General features: G+C 37.9%; 1 protein-coding gene across 2 annotated transcripts in view; it reads right to left on the bottom strand.

Moving 5' to 3' along the window:
• LOC137264839 (thyroid hormone receptor beta-like) overlaps positions 1-25569 on the bottom strand; it is a 295265-nt gene that overhangs the window by 219782 nt on the left and 49914 nt on the right. For both annotated transcript variants that reach the window (XM_067800173.1, XM_067800175.1), the window contains exon 2: positions 7842-7906. In XM_067800173.1, the coding sequence (XP_067656274.1) occupies positions 7842-7860 (19 nt within the window). In that variant the 5' untranslated portion in view covers positions 7861-7906. The remainder of the gene's footprint in view (positions 1-7841; positions 7907-25569) is intronic.

Here is a 25569-nt window from a genome sequence, read left to right as displayed (position 1 = left end):
TTTATTTTGGACATCAATCAAAACTTTCAAATCTCCATTTTGGATCAAACTGCAAATCTCCTCCTCACCAGCATATCTTTTTCAGAAGCATCAACACCTCAACATCTTCATCACTTAGCCAGTGACCCTGTCCTGCAAGAGAACAACTCCCCTACTCCACCCTTAATTGTGCCCCACCCCCTCCACCTACCAAAACAAGTACCCTTTACCCCCTACACCTTGTGCATGGCACTATTCCCAAGACCCTCCCCCTACTCCTATCTTTCCACTTCCCAAAAGCCTGTACCCCTAATGAACCTGACCCTCACCCCTCTGGTGATAATCCCTACATCCAAATGCCCCAGGCCATCCCCCATCTCCAGGCAGCGTGGCACTATCCAAGAATCCCGATACCACACTGGGTTATATTACATAGGGCTTTGTGGCTACCTGATTAAGACATATTAAACTGCTAAAAATATCATTGACATATCTGTGATCTTCCAAATGAAACTCAGAAGGCTGTTTGCTATGGTCATTTGAAGATATGATTCAATTAATAGATGCACTTCTGACCAGGCTGGCACCTGGGTTTATCTTACGTAGGGCCACCAGTCTCCTGATACCCTGATAGAAGAGGAAGACTACACTGTCACACCATCACCAAGGGTTTTACATGACCTGTGACTCTCCAAATATTACCATACGAATCAAGACTGATGCCAGTTGTTTGAGTGGCCCTCAGAATTCAGTTCAATACAATCAATTTGATGAGCAAACAACGATTGTTTTTGTGAGGTCTTCATTAATTTCGATATTTCTTTCAATTCATGTAAAAATTATACCTTACAGCAAATAAATTGGACTAATAGCTAGTCTCTGAAATGAACATATTTTACTGAAACAACGTTCATGGTGAAAAAAAAAATATATAATGAAAAGGAGCCCTGAGACTTTTGTTCATTTGCCACATTTTCTAGACTTGCGTGGGCTTTCTTGGATATATATACTTCATGGTCTGTATGACAGACTACAAATAAATGACAAGCAGTAGTATTTGTTCAGCATGCTGGAGTTTGTTAGTGCTGAAATGAACAATGAAAAGTATACTATATATTAACTGACATTAAATGACAATATGTTGCAAATAAACGAAATCTTTGCAAAACTCTTGCTTTTTGATACACCAAACAAATATCATACGAAACCTGTCATTTTCATGACTACCAAATATTGAAAATGACTCCCAAAAACACATACTGAGTCACCATGACTCTCTGTTTTGAAGGGGGTGGTGGGGTAGCCTAATAGCAAAGTCATTTGTAGTTTGAAGCTAATAACAAGGAAAGAAGCATATTGTCATGTAATTTCTTTAGTCAAGTGTTTTGTGGTTGTAGTTGTCAGATTAATAGGTGAAGGTCAGTGACCTGCTGTTTCGGTGTCCAGACGCACCATAGAAGCTTAACAAAACAAGTTCAGGATCTTGGGAACTTTACTGGATTGATGTACACAGTGTGTTTATAGTGGTAGTTTACAGAATACTGCCACTGTTCCTTGTTACTCAGTCTTCAGTCAAAAATGTTACCCTGAAAGATTTCAATGGTCCCTACAGGGATTAAAAAATCCAATTGCATAATGCCTGGGACAAGTCAGTTTTCAGTTCGGACAAACCAATAATTGTATCTTACTTAATAGATCATTTCTGCTCTCAGTTTCAAACTGCATATAAACTTAGATTTCATTCCATATCTGCTCAAAATGTGGTTATTAAATTTCACATTGATAATAAAGTAGTCATCTTTCTTAGCTATTTATCACTTCTCCACTAAACAGTCCACCAAACATTTACAAGTACTATGTTGATTTATTCAGCTATAATTACATCATCATGATTAGGTCATAAAAATCAGGACACATGGAACATAGGTCAGGGCAAGTTAATTTCTTAAAGTCACCTGCACTGCATCAAGTGGTATTTTAAAACAAATTGAACCCTTGCCCTATTTGTTTTAAGTATATGAAGATTAGTTATATGTTGTTCTGCAATCCTGAATCAGGGGAAAACACAACACTGAGAAAACTGTTAACATCTGTCAGTTATGTTTTTCAGATTCCTCGGGGAGAAATTGAGTTGAGATCTGCAAGCACATCAGCTAAAGTTTTTAGGAAATCTCTAATCAAATTTAATAAAGTACACTGTCTGGTTACAAAAAGTGTTCAGTGCATATATGGACTTCTGTTTTCAATTAAGTTTATATATTTTATTCAAAACTTATTTGAATATTGAATATTTACATTAAACTCTTTGCATTTATGGGTGATCTTATCAGCAGCATACAGTTCACCATTATTTACCACAACCACAGGTGGATCACCGCTACTGACATGATGAAACAAATTTTAGTTGACAAAGAATGGATACATTTATCATAAATGCCATATTCAGGCTCATTAAAGTCATATTTGTTGCAGTTTGACTGTGTTATGTCAACATAAGTTTTTACGATCCTGTGAGCAGGAGCCACGATGGTGACTGTCTATTTTAGTACCACATGTAAAAAACATCCACCTACAGTGATGAGCAAGGTGCTAGGCATATTATATAGTTTTATTGAAATCTGCGACTAAAATAACACAATATTTGAATATGATATTGTGAAAAAAGGAAACCAAGTAGTTTAATAAAATATTCGTCTGATCACTGCATCAAGTTTGTTTGATGCCATTCATTAGATATGTTTTAACTGAATTACTTTTTTGAGTGAGAGGAAACTTGCACAGTTGACTGCTATTTTCCAACCAAAACCTATGGAATTTAATATCTCTCCAACTGAAACAATGTCTAGATGAACAAAAGAAATAAATTTTCTCAACTTGTTTTGTATAAACATTCATATTTTATTGGCACAGGTTGTTACTATGCTTTTGATGACATCAAAATTCACTGAAGGGATAATATATAGTATTTTGTTTCATATTGTGTGAGGGTGTCTGCATCATACTTGAGTGCTGTATTACTGATAATGCCCCACTTTACAGATTGCCTATTTACAAGGAATCTAATAATGGTGTGCCACTTCACAGAGTGCCCCACTATAGCAGGGTCCTTATTTACAGAGTGCCCCACTATAGCAGGATCCTTATTTACAGAGGGTCCCACTATAGCAGGATCCATATTTACAGAGTGACCCACTATAGCAGGGTCCTTATTTACAGAGTGACCCACTATAGCAGGGTCCTTATTTACAGAGTGCCCCACTATAGCAGGGTCCTTATTTACAGAGGGCCCCACTATAGCAGGGTCCATATTTACAGAGTGCCCCACTATAGCAGGGTCCTTATTTACAGAGGGCCCCACTATGGCAGGGTCCATATTTACAGAGTGCCCCACTATAGCAGGGTCCTTATTTACAGAGGGCCCCACTATAGCAGGGTCCATATTCACAGAGTGCCCCACTGTAGCAGGATCCATATTTACTGAGAGCCAGACTATTGCTGGATCCATATTTACAGAGTGCCCCATTGTTGCTGGATCCATATTTACTGTGTGCCCCACTGTTGCTGGATCCATATATACAGAGTGCCCCACTTTAGCAGGATCACTATACCATGCAATACTTATGAAGATATTATTTACTGCAGAAAACCTTTCATACATGGTCTCGTGCAACAGTCACTGACCTCCCACAATACACCTCCAGGATGGGAGAAGGATATTCTCATATATTCTTTCTAACAATGCTGTCCAGATATGTAAGCCATGCAGACAATGGCAATAAACAGAAATATGTGGGGAACATGTAGATATGTGCCATCCCCACCTGTGGCAATATTCATGTGCTCTAGCATTACATGTACTGTCTGCAGTGTCACATACACAAATTATGTTACTTCGTGCATATTGCACTGAGCACAATACAGTGCAGAGGAAACATAAAAATCATCTCTCACAGGAATGATCTCTCACAGATCGAAAACAACCTATATTCCTCGTGTCTGTTACTGTAAACTTTTATCTCAAAATAAAGTAAGGATGTTTACAGGGAATCCTTTTCAACTTTAAGACAGGTGCTAGTTTCCATCAATATTTTTCACTGACAGTCAACATGTGCAGTAAATCACTACACTAAATGCTGTTCAGGAGTATACAAGCTACAGTCCTGTAAGGAGATTCCCTGGGGCCAGCAGGTGCCCCTCAGTGTCCTCTGTCCTGCTGGCAGAGATCACCTCTTCAAGCCTGACCTCTTGACATGGTACAGAATACCTGGTGCTAACTGACTGCTTAACAGGTAATATATCACCTTTTACCAGGACCTTTGGCCCCTACATGAATGCATTCAAAAACATAACTTTGACCAGAAGCTCAATGGGGTTTTCATAGTTATCATGTCCTTTAGCCTTTACATGGGTAGTGTAGTGGTGTAGGTGTCCAGCTGTCTTGAGACTTTACCAGGTCTAATCCCACTATATTCTTATCTCATTGTTAAGTTAACTGTCAACATGGTTGTATCAAATCTTTGAATGGTGTTTCTTAAGTGAGCGAGTGAGTTCGGTTTTACGCCACCTTTTAGCAATAATCCATCAATATCACGGCAGAGACACCTGAGAAAGAGGCTTCAAATGGACACATGTGGGGATTTGATACCCTATCTTCAGTCTTAAGAGAAACACCTTAACCACTAGGCTACCCCACCCCACCACCTGAAAGGTATTTAGTAGTGATTTCCACTGTCAACAACATGAGCAGCTAAAAAACTTGAAAGTAAATGCTACACCATCATCATGCCCCTCTTGTTGAAGATAATCTGGCCAGACCAATACTCCCTGGCTGCTTATAGTCTTGAAGCATGTAAAAGAAGCTGACACCCACTGCGCTGTATTTCCAGCAACCACTGTCTCGTGTCAGTGGAGACTGATGGGGTGGTCATTGATACATGTCACTGTAAGCTACTGGTGGGGATCAATGCTCCTGATGTCAGTCACTGGATCGTCTGGCCCATGTATTAATTACAGACTAATATCAAAGAGATGGTATTATTGCAGACATTGAGCATCAGATACATGGATATCAACTTGCACTCATGCAGGGAGAAACTGATAAACCAAACTATCAAAACTGATATATCAGATGTCGACAACAAATACTATCAAATATTCCATATTTTCTGCCAAGTGAAACCATTAAAGAAGCTTATCAAACAAGTGAGTCACTACAAAGAAAGATGTCACAGTCAGTATGAAGAGAAGGAGGGGACATCCAGCCACAAAGAACTAACATCATAAATCTCCAGTCTTACACTTCCAGTCTACCAGACTTGATCAATGGCTTCTATACTTCAATGTAATTACCTGAGGCTGAGTTTCTGTGACACAAGATAGAATCACCAGTCACCTTGTGGTCACCAGTTGATATTACTTTCTGGTGAGTGAGTGAGGGAGGGAGGGAGGGAAGGAGGGAGCGAGTGAGCGAGCACATTGCCACTTCAAGTAGAACTCCAGAAAGGGAATCAAATCCGATCCGTCATTGACGAAAGCAAACACTGATACCACTAATCTAGTCTTGGATGCTGGGAACATGTTCTAACCTGAAATCCCAACACTAAAACTGAAATAACCACAGTCAAGATTCAAACCGAATCAACAGTACCCAGCAGGTGAAGGTCACAGCATACACAATTTTACAGCATATTCAGCAAACACTCTTCACTTATATCCCGTTGGCAAAGGTTTCAATGCACAAAGTGAAAAAATACATTTCATGCAGCAAACCTCTGAGTGAGTGAGTGAGTGTTTCTCTTTTTCCATGAGTGTGGGTGTCTCTCTCTTTTTTTCTCTTTTTCTCTCATCTGAAGGTGGCCTGGTTGGTTAACAAACATCTCTTAGCTTCATGGAAGACACAATTAGGATATTGTTTGTCTTAGCTATAAAAAAAACCAACTTCAAAGGACATGCCTGATCTGCTTATATTAATTTAATGTAGGTGTCAGGTATTGAATGGCACCAGCTTTCAGAGAAAAAAGGGGACTCACAAATATTCTCTCTTAAACAAAAATCACAACTCTCCATAGAATCTGGCTGGTCCCTCAGTGTCTGGCATGAGGAAATGATAAAGTATATGTAGGGGAAGGTAATCCCTACTCTACAAGCACCTTGTAATTTCATTCATCATACACGACACTACTTCCTCCAGTAACAAAGGCCATAAGATTAATGGGGAAAACCTCCATCTGACACATTCTATACATCTTCAAAAAAACATATTCAGATTTTAGTTTACATTTATGGCAAGCAATGGCTACAGAAAGGTATTCCCAGTAGGAAAGATGCCTTTCATTTATATAATGAAATGCACATAAGAGTGTTGTAGGCACTGCAGAAGGGCGACACTTTGTTTATAAACATAACAAATGTAAGAAGTGGGGAATTCTGAAGAGGCACTCACTCACTCACTCACTACAAACAAAATAATGTATCATAGTTATACAACATAAAAATATTAACAGATAAAATGAAATTGGACTCAAATAGATATTTATTTCACCTCATTCATAGACATACGACATCTGAATTATCTGCTCTTTAAGTAACTCTTCCTTCAAAAGGACAAAAAGGATGAGGCGTCAGTGACAGATAAACACACCCAAGTGCACGAGATTCAATACTTTCTTTAGCAATGTCTCTATCAGAACTAATGGAATCATCGGTCAATGCCAGGACACCATCTGACAAAAAAGCACAAAGGTCAAGCATTATCATTGATTAATTGTTCCATTTCACATTTGTACTTTCCTGCCATCATGTTCACAACCATATTTCTTTTTAGCCACTAAACACATTTATTGGCCCACTGCAGAAGAGCTGCCGACTAATAGAGTGAGTACTTCATAAAACCCACCACGCTGGAACCCAACGTTTCTGGTTCATTTCATTCCATGAAAATGTCACTATTTTCCTGACATCTTTTTACTTGCTGTGAGCTTTCCACACGATTATATTATCAATCAAGAGAAACAGCATTTGCAATTTTGCAATAAAGAAAAACATTTGTTATGATGCGATGGCACCAAGTTATGTTGAAGGAAGGTCTGTTTCCAGTTACCAGTGACGTTTATGTCCATACCAATTTGCAAGGTCATCAAACCAAAAGGACAACCACTGAAATACTTCAACATCAAAGGCTTTCTTTATCACCTTGAACAGGCTCCAACAGGAAAAGAAAGTATTTAAAAAAGAAAGATGACTACATTATCTCATTCTTAGAATAATTCTATTTAGAAGCACACCAGTAAAGTCATCAGAATTCATGGTTGTGTCCATGGTTGTGTCATTTCATTCATTCAATTTTCTAGTTTGTCAGCTGTTCAAAGAATCACATCGGACCCAGACTATTGAGTGGTTGAGAGCATGAACATCTGCTGTACCAATCACCAAGCCTTATCATCAAAGCCAATCAAATCACTTCTTACAATGGTGTTCGGGACAAATACTAATCCAGGCTCCTGGCGACAGTTTTGTGTCTGCTGCTGCGATATTGATGGAGCATCGCAAAACGCATTGAAAACTCACTCACTCACTCACTCACTCACTCACTCACTTCCACTACACCAGATACTCATTTTCCATATCATGGGGTTTACAATGGACCCAACTTAACTTAAGTCATAAAATCATAAAATAACGATACTTATTTGTTTCTAAATAGAACATATCTTTAATATGACCTTTGAGGCGATCCTGACCTTCAGGTTTTTGTAATGACTCCCTGTTGTAGTAAACAAATAGTAATAGTCAGCGGTTTTATGAAACATCACCATCATCATTTCTTAGCACAAACATCTATTAATACTTGAAAACTATCTTACCTTGGGGGCTGCGATTCATCCTTACATTGGTGATGAGAAGTTATATGACTTCGAGTGCGCTTTCCCTGGAAAACAAAAAGTAAGACAATAAAAGTTGACCTATCTGCAAATGAAAGACATAAACACACATATGAGCTGCATTACGCCAGGATATACGACGTCGTAACACCCAGGTAATGTCATGACACCTGGCTGGCGGAGAACACACCAAGATTGGCATGTATGCCTCCTGGCATGCTCTATTATGCAATAATCCACAACAAACATTGTATAAAACTGAATATTAAAGAGGACTGCCATACAAGACATCTTTGGGTAGCATTCTCGAGTTTTGAAAATCTGTAGCTTACCTGAATATGAAGTAAAATATGTCATCATGAACAGACTCGAGAAACTCAGATAAAAGATATTCTGCAGAAACACTGAGGACTAAAAACAATAAAGGATGATGTTACCATAAGGAAAACCATACACACTAAAGTTAAATAAAACTAAACCAAAAAAATAGGTCATGGTCAAAACAAAAGTCAAGTATAAAATATTTTGAAAATAGAGTGATAGTCCAGAAAAAAGACACATATTGTCTTTCCATGAGCACTGTCAATAAATGAAAGAGGAAATATCATTTTCACACTGTTTCAGCTTCATTTGTTCAGCAATTTCCGAGGAAAAGTTAATGAGTGAGTGAGTTGTTTTATGCTGCGGTTCCAACAATATCATGGAGGGGGAAACCAGAAATGGGTTTCACACATTATACCCATGTGGAGAATAGGACCTGTCTTCAGCAAGAAGACCAGACACTTCAACCGCTGGGCTACCTTAAAGTTCATGACATACAACAGACAACACATAATGAACACCAGACATCAGACAAATAAGCTACATCAGGCAGTCAGATAAGCTAAAGTGCCAACTCATGATATTCCAGTCTTTGAAGTGAATTCACCACACTGAAAAACAGAATGAATTGTTTACAATGTGACAAGAAAAGCAATACATAAATATTTCTACAGAATCATCATGTCCAGTGTTACAATGGTGTTTAACACTGTAGGCAGCAGTAATTCACATCAGTCAGAGCAGGCAAACTGGAGAAAGGAAGCATGGATGTGGGCAGATATCGGCCAATTGTACAATTGCTGCCGTACGTTGCCTACCTGGAATGTATAAAGTCTGCCCACAGACAATCGAGAGATGGACATGATGAACAACAATAATCAACCACATTCAAGCCAACAATCCAATCCTCCAAAACACCTTGTAACAAGTACATAGGTGCCTACCTAAAATCCCCATGTAAAAGGATATCATGGCATGAGGAAATGTAATTATTACATGTAGATTCAGTTACTTCCCAGTTCTTGTAAATGGATACACAAAGCCTGTAACAAAAACATATTGACATGCCAAGGTCAAGGTCAAGTGGCATCTCAGCTGTGTCAAACAATGTGAGGTCGCTCTGACCTAAATGACAAGCCAGTTTTTAAATGCTTACTAGTGTTGCGATCTGTGTGACAATATTGAAAACCTTCAACTTGCATAAAACTACAGCAGAATCAACTCATGATTTAAAACACAGTAACCCTTACCCTGGGGTGGTGGGCTTGTGGTCAAAGAAAATCTTTCCTCATCACGCTGAAGACCCGTGTTTGATTCCATACATGGGTACAATGTGGGCAGCAACTTCCTGGTGTCCCCTGCTCTGATATTGTTGGAATAATTCTAGAAGTGGCATAAAACCAAACTCACTCACTAACCTTACCCTTCTACCAAATGGTGTGATCGTCACAGCCTGTCAGAACGGTTTCCTTAGTCCAAGTATCAGCCTCCAGTATACTGCTGTAACATTGCTGGCACGGACTTTAACATCTCTCACAATATCATACAAGACACTATTATGGATGACAACTTCTTTAATTCAAGAATTAGCCTTGAAACGTCGTGTTAAAAGAATTAAAGAAGTTGTCATCCATAATAGTGTCTTGTATTACCTCACCAACTTCTAAATGCCTTTGAAGAATTTCTCACAATATCATTTTCAAATTTTAAAATCAAGTCTTGACACACACTGCATCAAATTTCATTTCAACTCCATTACGACATGATGAATACAAATGCCTATCTTTTAAATCAATGTAAAGATGCAAGCCAAAACTTTGTCTAAAATCATTTTAAAGCTGCAAATCACTCCCAAATTGACTCTCTTGTGTTAATGCAGTTAAATCCCATCTAGACCAGCAATGCGAGACAACTGTAAATGTATACATTACTTACTTCTAATATAAACCTACACAGACAGGGCAAAACATGCGGTAGAGCCAATATCCGGTGCTTCTTCAAGACTTCACACATTCAAAAGCCAGAAACATTTTCTCCCATCTCATCAGACAATCATCTGGAGAGGGCTGTGGGGGTCGACTTTCTCATTCTCTCCTTGATGGAAGTCAACCTCATTCAGGACAGCACCATTAATCATTCTGTTTAAACACCAAAACTCTCCCTCCAATTACTGAAAATATTGCTGTGATACATATTTTTTTTTTATTTTTAAGATGATTTTAAGACAGCAATAAACCACAAATTGCCCTTCAGTTTGGTTTAGACAGTATCCCTGACAAAAATGACAAAGCTTTAAAACTATTGTAGCTTGGGTCCCATTCATTGCCAATTTTCTTCATGGAAATCTACAAAGCTTGTCTGTTTTGATTTCTTCAATATTTTTTAGTTCAGATTAGGAGTCAAGATTCATCAAAGCTCAAAACCAAAGCATAATGAAGTAACAGGGTTACTCCTGGGAATACGGCTGTCGGGATTTGTGGAACGCATGATATTGTTTACTTAATGCATGAAATAAAAGTCTGGTAGTTTGGAACAATTCTTGGGCTCCAAAACAACCTCTGAAACAGCTCATTTTGATCTAGCTTATCACTCATATTTAGAATGGACAAAACATTCCCATTCATACAACAATCAAATTGTCAAAAAAACATTCTAGCTACCATATGAGACGTGTGTGTTCTTGGAATTTGGACCATATTCCCCTGTGAATCCTCTACATTGATATAGGTGTCATAACCCTTATAGTTTAACAAGGAAATTCTTCAATATGATAAATTTACCATCATCATTGAGGGCAGCAGTAGTGATCACTTCAAAGGGAGCTGTGATCACTGTAGAGTGTGCCACAATAACGTTATAGAGAGTTGTAACCACAGAACAGGGAGCTGTGATCATTGAATAAGGTACTGTGACAACTTTATAGAAATTTGATCACATTAAAAAAAAGTTTGTTCAATACAAAGGGAGCTGTGGTCCCTGTGAGTTGTGATAACTTTATAGCGATGTGATCACCTTAAAGGGAGATTTGATCACTTTATAGGGAGCTGTGATCATTGTATAAGGAGGAGCTGTGATAACCTTATAAGAAGATTTGATCACTTAATAGAGAGCCATGATTTTTGTAGAGCTTTGACAAACTTATATGGAGATTTGATCACCTCAAAAGGAAATTTGATCAATTTGTTGTGAAGTGTAGAAGCTGTGATCACTGTACTGGGAGCTGAGACACCATAAGTAGGAGTCCTTGTGTATTCTAAGGAGCTGCGTTTTACTCTTCAAAATGATTTAATCATTCTTGTATAAATTGTTTTTGTCACGATATGGCTAAGATATTGCTGATGTGACATTAAATATTAACTCTCACTCCCTTCCTCACTCACTCACTCACCCACCAAACCTGTGAACACTTTATAAGGAAGTGTGATTACTTCATGGTGTGAGTGAAGTGTGCTCAAGCAGGCAATAATCCCCTTTTCTTGAGATCACAGTTAATGTATTCAAGTTCAATGTGTAGGCATAGTTAGCATCTTTTTTTCGCAGATAAAATGAACAACAATTAAGTTACATAAATACTAAATAAATGCACCTGTATCTTAGAATTTCATTATCATAACTTTCAACTGACCTACTTGCAGCATGTAGAGCAATGACTCGCACGAGCGTTGTTATGTCTCCATTAAGTATATAGAGATAAAAATGAATCCAGTTTCAAGTTTTCCTCTTCACTTCAGAATAAATACATGTTCTTTGTTGTGCAGCCATATGAAGCTTTTTTTTAACATTAATCAACTGAAATCTATTTGCAGCAATTTAACGAGAATTGGCCTGTAAAAATAAGATGATCTCTGCTATACTGGCAGAATACTCATTCAGTGAAAGGACAGAGGAGAAGAAATATTGTCAGTGCTATACACCAGTTCTCACTGGTAGCATTGATTGTTTCACTGAATTAAGGATGAGTCTTTCTGTCAATACTGAAATTAACAAGGTATGTGAATTACCAGATAAACTCACTGTGTTGGAATATCACAGGTATGTAATGAAATTATAATAGCTCCAAATTCGATGTAAATCCAACATGTAGCATGAGGTTTCAAATAAAAAAATGTAGAGCTATCAAAATTTTATTACATACCTGTGATTCTCCATCACAGTAGGTTTAGCTCCATTCTAGTCCATAACTGCATTATTCAGATTTTAAAATAATACATACTGTATTGGAAAATCAGAGGTACATAACATAATAACATACCTCTGAATGATGTTAAATAACCAATCAGAATCCAGTATTTACTGCGTCCACTTTTGCTGAAACTCCCCCAGCCATGAGTACTCAAACCTACATTGAAGCTGTTCTTCATGGGGTGTCCTGAGCATGTCACAGGGAACTGTCATCACTTTATAAGAGAGACAGTCATTTTCATTTATTGTTGGTCACTTAGATGAATCGCTTGGTATCTGTCATGTCTGCACACAAGTTGTCCACACATGATACAATTAGTAAAAAATCATATAATCTGAAACAGTATACTGATGTATTAGGAGAACTGCAGTATTTTGTCTTCGTTCGGTATATGGTAATGCAATAAAAAATCAGTATTTTAGGTTTTTGTATTGTCATTTTATCAACCTTTTAAAAAATGTCAAGATATCTAATCATATATAATAATCTATGCATTTCTTTTCTTTTTCTACATTATATTGAAGAGAAACAGATCGAACCAGAATGGACCGAAATGAAACAGACTAAACTGTAATGGGCCGAACCAAAAGTGACAGAACCAAAGGACTTGTACCACAATATGTACTCTACCATGGTAAGAACATACTGTTCCATCTCAAAAAATCTGTAACATGCCCAATTTCCTTAAAACCTCACAGCATATTGCTGAGTATGGCATAAAACTAAACTCACTCACTCACACACAGATACCAGCCACAGACCAACTGTCACCTCATCTTCCCCTGTAGCATCTTGTGCACACTCACATTCCATGTCCACACCTCATTCCGAACAGTCTTGTCAGAAATCCTAATTTCACAATGTGCAGGTGTCCATAGAAGCTCCTCATGTAGGTTGTGACCATCATCACACGTTCCTTCAGGCCACGAACCAGGCAATATCTCACCCAAGGCACTCCTGATGGAATGGTCATCTGGAGTAAAGTGGCCAGTACCACCTTTAGGCCTCATTCACAGCAATGATGTGACGAAGTGTCCAAAAGGTTTTGACCAATGACCTGGTTTAATGATTAATTGCACTAATTACTGACCAATCAGATTAACTATTCACATATTTGTCAGTGTTCAGTTATAGTCTGTCCACCTCATGTCACCACTGATCACTTGGTCCTGGTGTACGAGTTTTTGTTGCTTGCCTTGGAACGAATATTTACCAGAATCTGTGGGTTTCAGCAGAGTAGTAAATGTCTTGCGTCACTACAAGATGCACTCCTCATGCATCATGCTGATACAGAAGCATCAAATATCACTCACTCTTCAAATAACCCACCACTTACCAACTCACTCATCAAAACATGTCGGTAGCAAAAAGGCTGAAATAAAGCTCAAACAATGTTAAATTGTAACTCACTTACTCATCCACAGAATACCCCATCCACCCACTTGACGACATGTGTGTCATCATTAAGAGTCTTTGAAGGCCATTTACTCTGATAAAAGGCTGAGATATGGTCAGTGCCAAACATAAACATAACTCTGCATTGAACATTCAAAAAGAGAATGACAATGTATGTGAACACTGAGCAAGACACATGAACATGCATCACGATGCTATCTGAACACAATCCTTACTGCACATGTCATCTATCTGCATTTGCTTCAAAGAAGAAAAAAAAACGGCGAGGAATGTGTATATAGCTTGTTGCCATATTTCTCACCCACTGCAATTGTCGGAAGTAATAAGTTGTGTCATGAAGAAAACTCATTGGTTTAAACAGGCTTCAATACATCATGAAAGTTGAGATGTTCTTCACGACAACTATTTGCACTTTCAGATTTCTACAGAAAACCTTAAGTTAATTCAGACAGCATCAGCTCAAATCCATCATACATCAGATGTTGATGGCTGCTTGTATACTCAACATGTCATGAAGCAAGTAGTCAAACCTTTATACACTGCACAAGAGTAAGCAAACTGCCTTCACACAGAACAATTCAAACCAACTGTTAACAGCATGAGCATCAAGTAATGTTGCCATGATGATACACCAGTTGCCAAGCCACACTGTGGTCACACAAGTCATCAGTATTCAAATGTCTGCTCTATGACAAGCTCAAGGAACATTCTTCAAACCAAATTTCTGATGAAGTTTCTTCTGAGCTATTACTGTTCTATTCCAATCTAGAAGACACACCTGGGCCACATTTATTCAATTCTATCTTCTCTGAGATACATGAAGGACATACCTACAACAGCATTATATGATCCACCACAATCAATTTATAGCATCTGCCAAATGCACAAACCATGGACACTAATTTCTGACTTTAAGTTTTTGTTCTAAGACATGTCAGATTATAAATAACCACTAACAAGTCATAATTGGAATAATTTATAATTTCTAAAGGCATGCACTTATCACCAGAGGCTGATTTCTTCTGTAAAATGTATCTGAGCGTCAGGCAGTCTAGCCACACTACAACAAATGAGGAGACTGAGAAAGAAGCCATTACAGTATTCAGGGACTACATGTATAAAACCTATAAATTTTCCACGGTATCAAACACAATGAAATGGCCCTTGACCACCAGATGCCACCTGCTTAGTGATTTGTAGGTATCAAGTAGGCATTGAGCAAGGTTGGCAGTGTGCTGACTGACCAGCAGAATGAAGAATTGGGCAGTGGTCAAGTATTGCAAGGTGCTGACTGACCAGTGATAGCTGAGTGCAAGCACCTGCTACCTGTTAGAGAACTGATCCATGAGTAAGTTGGACCGCATGTTTGACCATGGCAGGTAATGAAGAGCTTGCCCATCACCTTTATCTCATCTTCAGCCAGCCTGGGAAGACAACCTGGCACTTCATGGGAATCATCTCTTCATCTACTTGCCTGTGTGTCATCATGTCAAACTTCATGAAAATTCATCTCTCTATAATACACAATTGCATTAGTGTATGTATTGCTACTCTGACATATTATACACCTTGTTTATGCAGTTTATAGAACATTGTCACTGTTTCTACATGGAATGTTTGCCCAATAAAATATCTTGTTTGTGCAGGCAACAACCATCTTTGTATTCAACCATCATTCCCTAAAACGTGCACAAGACTAATTTACTTTCGGCAGTTTGTTTGAAACTGTTATGAGCTTGGTCTACCACTAGAAGATATGCCATTCACATCACTTTCAAGTCAAAATAAAGAGAATGTCCTAGGGTGACAGTCTACTCAGGGCCTTTGACAACTGACCAATCAATGCTGAGTCATCCTGTAATATAAGAGGAGAATATATCTGTACCTGCATGTTTGTCAAACATTTATGATGTTTGTTGTCTGCTCAAGAAGGGCATCAAATCCTATCCTCCAAAACCATCAGATTTCGGTCTTATACCAGTATAAATACTATGTCAAGGGTGAACAACTTTTACTCCAAGCTGCTTTTAGCTTCAGTAGAGCAACATTCTTGCTGATAGCACATGGCTTTTAACACTGTACCCACGTGGGGAACAGAACCCAGGTTTCATCCTACTGACTGAATGCCTTAACCACTGGGTTGCTGTACACCTACTGAACAAAACTACGAGCTGGAGAACTGAACGAGAAACACAGTTGGGGACGTATCAAGCTGTAGACAAATGCTTGTGATGACCGAGTCTAGAGAAAGCAAGCATTCACATGATCAGACTAGAATACTAGAAGCTATGCACTATTCTCACAGAGAGGAATGTTTTCGTTATTTTTCTGACAAGGAAGATACAAGGATTGTTGGTAACAACAAACAATGTGCTGCTAACATCAACACCAACTGATGCCTTCACACACCGTTCACATGAATGCCACGTCAACTCACAACACTCACCATCTCAGTCTGGGTTTAATTGAAATACCATACCTTCAGAACTTGGTGCCAACTCCAGCAATACCTAGAGACCAAACAGTTACATTTACAAAATTGTTAAAACATATCTTTAGTTCACGTATTTCACATCCACTCTCTCTGCAGGATCGTGCTATTTGCTATGAAATATTTGCTGAAATGTGGCTGAAGTATATTTGATAGCATGATCGTGGACTCCTATTGTGTAACAGCTGAGCTCTAAACTTTTCATAACTAACTCTGTTGCCTCTTTCGGGACTACAGTTCCTCATAGTAGATTACTATGATCACAAAAGGGACTCTACAAACACCATTATGAACAAATATTACCTCAAAATGGATTTCCATTATCTCATCTTGAAAAGCACACAGAACATCTATTACCTCATAATGGTATGGTACTTATCTCACAGCAGCCTCTTATTACCTAAAAAAGAACTATTATCATATAGCTGTCTCCCATTATCACATAGCTCTCATAAGTATGGCAAAGTGGACTCCCCATTATCACATAGCTGTCTCCCATTATCACATAGCTCCTATAAGTATGGCAAAGTGGACTTCCCATTATCACATAGCGGTCTCCCATTATCACATAGCTCCTATAAGTGAGTGAGTGAGTGAGTTTAGTTTTATGCCACACTCAGCAATATTCCTATAAGTATATGGCACAGAGGACTCCTACTACCCAACAGTGAACTCCCACTATCACATAGCTGTCTCCCATTATCACATAGCTCCTATAAGTATATGGCACAGCGGACTCCTACTACCCAACAGTGGACTCCCACTATCACATAGCTGTCTCCCATTATCACATAGTTCCTATAAGTATGGCAAAGTGGACTCCTATTACCCAACAGTGGACTTTCATTATCACATAGCTGTCTCCCATTATCACATAGTTCCTATAAGTATGGCACAGTGGACTCCTATTACCCAACAGTGGACTTTCATTATCATATAGCTGTCTCCCATTATCACATAGTTCCTATAAGTATGGCAAAGTGGACTCCTACTACCCAACAGTGGACTTTCATTATCACATAGCTGTCTCCCATTATCACATAGTTCCTATAAGTATGGCAAAGTGGACTCCTATTACCCAACAGTGGACTTTCATTATCACATAGCTGTCTCCCATTATCACATAGTTCCTATAAGTATGGCAAAGTGGACTCCTATTTCCCAACAGTGGACTTTCATTATCACATAGCTGTCTCCCATTATCACATAGTTCCTATAAGTATGGGAAAGTGGACTCCTATTTCCCAACAGTGGACTTTCACTATCACATAGCTGTCTCCCATTATCACATAGTTCCTATAAGTATGGCAAAGTGGACTCCTATTGCCCAACAGTGGACTTTCATTATCACATAGCTGTCTCCCATTATCACATAGTTCCTATAAGTATGGCAAAGTGGACTCCTATTGCCCAACAGTGGACTTTCATTATCACATAGCTGTCTCCCATTATCACATAGTTCCTATAAGTATGGCAAAGTGGACTCCTATTACCCAACAGTGGACTTTCATTATCACATAGCTGTCTCCCATTAGCACATAGCTCCTATAAGTATGGCAAAGTGGACTCCTATTACCCAACAGTGGACTTTCATTATCACATAGCTGTCTCCCATTATCACATAGTTCCTATAAGTATGGCAAAGTGGACTCCTATTTCCCAACAGTGGACTTTCATTATCACATAGCTGTCTCCCATTATCACATAGTTCCTATAAGTATGGCAAAGTGGACTCCTATTACCCAACAGTGGACTTTCATTATCATATAGCTGTCTCCCATTATCACATAGATCCTATAAGTATGGCAAAGTGGACTCCTATTACCCAACAGTGGACTTTCATTATCACATAGCTGTCTCCCATTATCACATAGTTCCTATAAGTATGGCAAAGTGGACTCCTATTACCCAACAGTGGACTTTCATTATCACATAGCTGTCTCCCATTATCACATAGTTCCTATAAGTATGGCAAAGTGGACTCCTATTACCCAACAGTGGACTTTCATTATCACATAGCTGTCTCCCATTATCACATAGTTCCTATAAGTATGGCAAAGTGGACTCCTATTACCCAACAGTGGACTTTCATTATCACACAGTTAACTTCAAAGGGCACTCCAATTGTGGCAGAGTGGACTATTATCTCATGGTGAACACTTCCATCTCACAGTGAAATCCTTGGGTTTTGTTATGTAACACTGTTATCTCATGGTTCAGTTTCCATATCACATACTGGGCATGCAGTATCTCATAGTATCCCTTCATATCACACGGTGAGACTCATTATGTCAAGGTGACCACACATCAGACAATGATATGACAAGGATGTAGAGATGGGGGTTTGTTCTAATATTGTCCCACTTGACAAGCTGGTACAAAGTAATGACAAAACATGCAAACAAAACAAAAAGTTACAATAATATATATCTATTATCTATCTATCATTATTCTTAGATTCTCTTTCAAAGTTCCATATAATATTTATTTATGCTGTTAACCATTTACGCAGAAAATATTCCTTCAGCATTTTTCAGGGTGTTATTTACAAGACATTTTGTTTTTTTCTAGTGTGTTGAGTCAGTTGGTGTCCTGTGTGAGTGTTCCTACAGACAGCTGACACAGGGTGATCTACTAACCAGTATCACTCTCTGTGTGACTGAAAGGCTGCCAATCAGATGGTCAAGACATGGGACTAGAATGCCAGGAATCTGCAAGGATGGTGAATGATTTTCTTGTAAAGACAACCATACCTGAACCAAAGGACCCTTTACAAACTCTACACACACTGTTTGGCGGTGTAAAGAGTCAACATGAATCTAATAACCTCTACAAATATAATCTCTATCCGATCTCTTGAACTGACAAATCAGAAACTTGTGTAAATGTTTTCACAAAGACATTCATTCTGTGATTAACTTTATTTGTGATATTGCAGAGCAAACAATACAAAAACATGTTGATGGAGGCACATCCATCTGTACATGGTCTCTGATCAAGGTCTCAAAAGTTTTTCACAGATAAAATGTGATAAAAAAAAGATAAAACTGACACCTACAGCAACGCATCATCATGAAGTAGATTTATGGGAACAAAAGAACAGTCTACACAATGTACCTGTCAAAATTCATGTAAATGTGAAAACATTTTGTACCAAAATGTCAGTAATGATCACAACGATTCGTGCAATATGGCTGCTGTAGCATGATAACTCTATCACACAAGTGACGACTCCAAACACTGACTCCTAACACAACAGGCAGTGCACAGAGTTAACAGAGGGGACTCAGTTCTGGACTACCTTTCATAAAAAGAAAATCTCTACAGAGATTCTTCATTCACCTGTTGGACATTCTGGCCATCTGAATGCATCTGTACATGTTATCAAAAGTTCATTCTAAAAGAAAAAGAAAAAGTTTGAAGACACTTCAAGTGCACAACTAATCCGATTAACTTCTCCCGACCATGGATCCACTCTGCTCCGGGATGCATTAAGGACTGGCCCTAACAGTTCCTAAAGTGCATTGTTTAACTTAAGCCTAACAGTAAAATTCTATTCATCGTAAATTTAACTTGCATGTTTCTAAACTAATTCCTTCTCACCAGAGCCTGAACCATAAAGTATGTTGTGAAGCGGATCAAATGGTAATCACCCGCAAATGCAAACTGCACTCTTCTGTATCTTGTCCTGACTTAAAGCATTAACAATAAAGCCAACACAGGAGACATTACTTTTCAAAAGGTTATAACACTAACTCCAAAAGGATACACACTGATTAAACTGTTACAAAAACAAACTTAACACTTTTAAGCCTAAAGACAGTCTATTCAGGTAGACTCTGAAGCAGATTTAGATTTTAATTTTATTTCTAAATAGCTTAATTATGTTTGCTCTTTAGACCTAAAAAAAACTTAAACATTTGCCACAAGATAAATTTATAAAGGGATCTACAGTGCAGTTCTGTAATGACTGTTTTTCAGTGAAACTGAAGTGTTACTGGAGTTTGGATTGCATCCACTTAGCACAAGGCCAGTCGGTATGCAAAGGATCTTACTGGAGTTTCCTAATTAAATTAAATGGCAAAACAATCTGACACATCTTGACAAATGTCTGAGAAAAAGTATTACGGACATAAACTGTTTCTGACTTATTTTAAAAAGAAACAAAACAATAATTGGAAGTAATTTGGCACTGAAACACTCTGAGAGTGAGTGCTATGGTCCATTATTCCGTACAGTGCATGCTCCCTATATTGTACATCTAATATACATCACATCTTGGACATAAATCAGATATACATGCTCTTCAAGACGGCATGGAAGCAGCTCCATCAAGGAGCAATAAATTGTAGTATATAACATTTCTACAAATGTTCACCTACTGACATAATGCAGCAGCAGCATCACTGACAACATACATTGCCCGACAAGCAACCTAGTTCCGCTTCCAGAACCATGGAGGAATGGTCAATATATTATCTAAAATTAAGATTGCTGACTGGGTGGGGAGACTGTGATTTTGTAAGAAAAAGAACATCACATATTTTCACACACATTTTGTCAAAATGTGAGGTCCCTTCTGAATTTGTCAACACCTGTTCTGATCACAGTTTAATGGTGATTCATATACACGATTGGGATATAGTCAGAATCGCAGATTCAAAGGAGATTTATGATTCAGGAAATGCTTTTGACATTTTCATTTTACAATTGCGATTTGAGTCGATGCTTCAAATGTTATTTTCATCCTCTATTTAGAATGGCACATGAATTTAGTGTCTGTGGGAGGAGATCTGCTAAAGATTGGTCCCACACACACCCCACCCTCCGTGACAGGACTCCTCGTTCTACAAATGGCAGTGATTTGAGTTAGTGCAATCCTTCAAGAAAGGTTAAGTTGATCCATTAAACGAAAAAACCCCGACATGAATAAGAACTAATAAAAATACCAACATAGAGACAACAAAATTAGAAAACCTAAAGTAATAATTCAATTTTGACAACAAAATCCCTCCCTCGGTTTGCTCTTCCAATTACTGTCAAAGAAAAGTTGTCAAAACACAGTCTTATTTAAAACTACTGGGGCAAAAACGAATGTGATGAAAGCAGAGTAATTTTTATCTCAGCAAAAACAAACTGGTCCGTATTTTGTTTGCAAATTATTTTTTGTATTTTTTAACAATATACATTACAAATAGAGCAAAAAGAGCACATTACCTTGTAAACAAGTGAAACGGTTTAATGGCTGTTCATACGTTGATTTCGTGACCTGGAAAACTTGAAGGAGATTTGTCATAGGTGTGAGGCAACATTTTACTGGAATATTCTTCATTATACGATATTTATATATATCACTGGTTTAAGATATTGTAGGGTAGAGGTTTTATCGTTTTCATGGACAAGTTCTGATAACCTCAGACTCACATTTCCTTAATTTGATGTCTTACGTTTCTTCATGCTCCTACTAAACTTGCCTCCCATAACTCACATCAGTGACACTATTACTTCAAGTGAATAAGTCTGGATTAACCCTGCTTTGAACACTATCTCAAGAGTGTCAGGGCTAGAAGTGAGTTAGGTCCACCCCATGAACAGGGTGTAGGCAAAACACAATCAAAGCAAATCTCACAAACAAACCCATGAGTAAAGTTTCCTGCAACAGCATGTTAAACTATACGACACTGAAACAACTGAGCGAGCAAAAGAATAGGTTCAATTATATTTAATTTGTTTGTTTGTTGTATAACACCACACTCAGTTATATTCCAGCTACACGGTGGTGGCCAGAAAAGTATTAAGCCTGGATCCGATGATTCCAGTGATCAACATCATGAGCATCAATTCACACAATCTGGAGACAATGACATGTTTCAACCGAGTCAGCAAGCCTGACTGTTAATTGCCTCCTATGACAAGCGTCAGTTGCTGAAGACCAATTCTAAAGCGGAGTGAGATTCTTCAACTGTATTTGAGATAATGGGAAGAAGGCAAACTGATGAATAGCATGATCAGGGCATCTATTGTCACCAACAGCAGATCCTGGCAACTAAGAACAGATCTTGGCAAAAACTGAACATAACTATGCAAAGATATTAAAATTGTCAACTTCATTATGGAAATTGCAAAGATAATTATATAGCTGAATTCACATAGGTAAAAACAGCACATTATTAAATGTGAGTAATCACAGCAGTTGATCATTTACATCTTTTATCCGAGTCATTTGCATTATTGGTAATGAAACACTTATCTCAAGTTATCTGAGACTGAATAGGTCACATAAACAAAGAAACCTGGATTATCTCAATACAAATTTAAAAGTTATAAACACTATGCACTAATTTAAAAAAACAATGAACATCATGCACCTTTTCAATCACTAAAAATATTAAATTTCCCTTAATTTACTTGAGGGTGTGAAGTCTTGATTTTGTCATAAATTTTGGAACAACTTTAAAAGTTAATGAATCACGAGCCATTCCTGGTCTGAAATAATTCAAACTGCACTGAAGCCTTTTATCAAATGCCAAAAGAATCACAATGATCTCACATGGTAAACCACAACCTGGAGGGCAGCCTCCTTGATATAAGAGCTGTGATAACAAGGTTTAAAATACTTCAGCCGAGGGATGCATCCTTTGAAGAATTATGTGTGATATGTGTGAGTTGTTCTTTGAGAAATTAATGACTTGCTTGGAAGGGGTGTTGGTATCAGTGACACCCTATTAACTGACATCCACGTAAATCAGCTGAGTATGATTACAGGAGCTTGAACATCCATCCCTGTGGTGAAGAAACCACAAACATACACTTACACAATTTAATTATAACAGCATCCCACACAGAAATACCTACATGCTTTCCTGCAAATAGGTGTCAATATATCACCCAGGTGTGTCATCCTGGCAACTGGACATAGTGTTCAATAACTTGGCCTAAACTCTCAACACTTTGGAAAGAATGCAGCAGCTCAGAGATCAAAGTCATCTTGTCCATTCAAAATCAATAATGCATTTGCCCATGTGTTGCCACTTGGGGAATGAAAGTTTCATTATTATATTGAATTTTTCAAAGGTTTTGGAATCCAACAAAATCCATTGCAAACAATTTCCTAGGCACTTACTTAAAACGATCACCATGACCACCATAATGAAGAATGGGAAAAGGATGAAAGGCAGGTCATTAAACATTGAACAAATTGCACATGTATGTAATAGAAACTGAAATACTTGGGAAATGTAGAACAATACAAACTGAATGCACTGGTTGTTATTACCAATCACAAACTGAAGGACTGTAACAGACACCCTTTAAGGCCATTCATTCCCTGTGTTTGCTGCAACGGCCACCCTGCATGTGATGCTGTCCTGATGAGAGCAGCAATACACACCACTGAATGCCATTTCACATACACACCCAGTAGATGTGGTACAGCCTTCAAAACTTTGTGTATACACTTGAAATACATAAATACTGATTCCAAAAATGCACTTTTCATCTGCTATCAACTCGCAAAAAATGCAAGTTTAATATCACGTTGCCCACAGTTTTTTTCATATTCATAAGACTCCGCCCCATGCTGACACTGGAGATTGCCGATATACTTGTGATTAGTTTCATGCAGCATATCCCAAATGCATCCAGTACACGAGACATTATCTTTGCATGCACTGAAAATTATTGAAACCACCTGATGGCCTTCTGTGCACGCCTTCAGTCGCTCTACCACATCAGAAAACTATTTTCCTACACCTTTCTACCAATCAAATTAACTTGCCATATACCACTTCCCTATCCATTTGATAAAATGCAATTCACTTCACTCTTGTTCCCATACTCTGAAAACACTCACAACTTTTGTAAAAATAATAAAAAATACCCTTTTCAGTCTGAGTCATTAATTTGGGAATTTGAATATTTTCTCATATCTGCATAATCAGCGTTATAAAAGGGTTTAGCTCTGTCATGAGAATACCATATAATGTTTTGATAATGTGCACCGCAAGAGTATCAAGTCGGGTCCAGTGATATTTATGATAACAACCTGGTAATGCCAACTCAACTCTCAACAGTGCTATTCACATTCTCACTCGTAATTGGCAGCAGTACTTTACACTCAACTATAGGCCGGGGATTACCCGTGCACATGTTGGCGAGCTTACACTACTGCTCAGTGCTCCTTCGTGAATGGATTGATTAGCAACATGGGCGATCATGTGATCTATCACTGCAAAATGATCAAACACTTTATGAATCAACGTCATATGGTCTGTGTACAAATTATTTAGAAAGTCTGCAAAGCACATAAAATGTTCATTTTCTATTGATTTATTATGTTTCTCACACAATTATTGCAATATGAATGCCATATTTCATTACAAATTCATTTTCAAATATTAAGACACATTTTTTTCCATTTTCAAAAAACTGTCATAACAATTTTGAAATATTGAGTTCTAATACGTAACTAATTACAGACTTTGGATCCAAGGAAAGCTCATGTTTCTCAGAATTGGAATGAGAGACTGGCTGAAGGTCAGCCATATTGTTTTTAAGTCATACTTCCTGCTATCTGAGTCATCAAGAACGAGACAAATTCCACAATAATTTCACATGGATTTGCTGTTCTGTGATGGTTTCTATCCCTGTTTATACACACAACATCTACAGGAAATAAAAACAATAATTTGCCGAAGTTTTCCTTTTTTCTATATTGACAAAACAATGAACAGTATAACGTATATGGGATGATGTGACAAGTATAAACTGACACAGGTTACCTTATATGTATGTTTTCTGTCCTGTTCAAGGGGGAAAAAGGTTTTCAAATTCTAAAATTATTGTTTAAAGCAAAATGTCTTTCACTCAAATTTCCCAAACACAAACAGGAAAAAGATTCTCCAAATATCATTGGCTGTTAATGATCTAATCTTGGTCTATCAAACCAATGGATGAAATTGGTTTTCATGAAAACTAAATTTCATGCTATTCGGGTATGGGGATATGCAATTTTTAACAAAGCCAGTCAAGTCACGTACACACAACATTATGCAAATTATAACAGGTATAATATGTTTCTAACCACGCATGTGTGTACACTTCAATACAGTCTTGTTCTTACAAAATAGATATGATTTTTCCTGCTGCTGGTATTCACATTACAAAAGGAAGGAATGGCAGTTTCAGATTTTCATTGCACTTTCTCACAAATAGGAACTATTTGGGAAAGTTGGCAGTTGACCCAGCAATTTGTGTTTGTTTCAATAAACACAAAGTCCCTGAGAATATTAAGTATTCTG

The sequence above is a fragment of the Haliotis asinina genome, chromosome 15 (assembly GCF_037392515.1).
Source record: "Haliotis asinina isolate JCU_RB_2024 chromosome 15, JCU_Hal_asi_v2, whole genome shotgun sequence".
Lineage (NCBI taxonomy): Eukaryota > Metazoa > Mollusca > Gastropoda > Lepetellida > Haliotidae > Haliotis > Haliotis asinina.
Note: the sequence above shows the minus strand (reverse complement) of the source record. Positions and strands in the feature narration are given on the sequence as shown.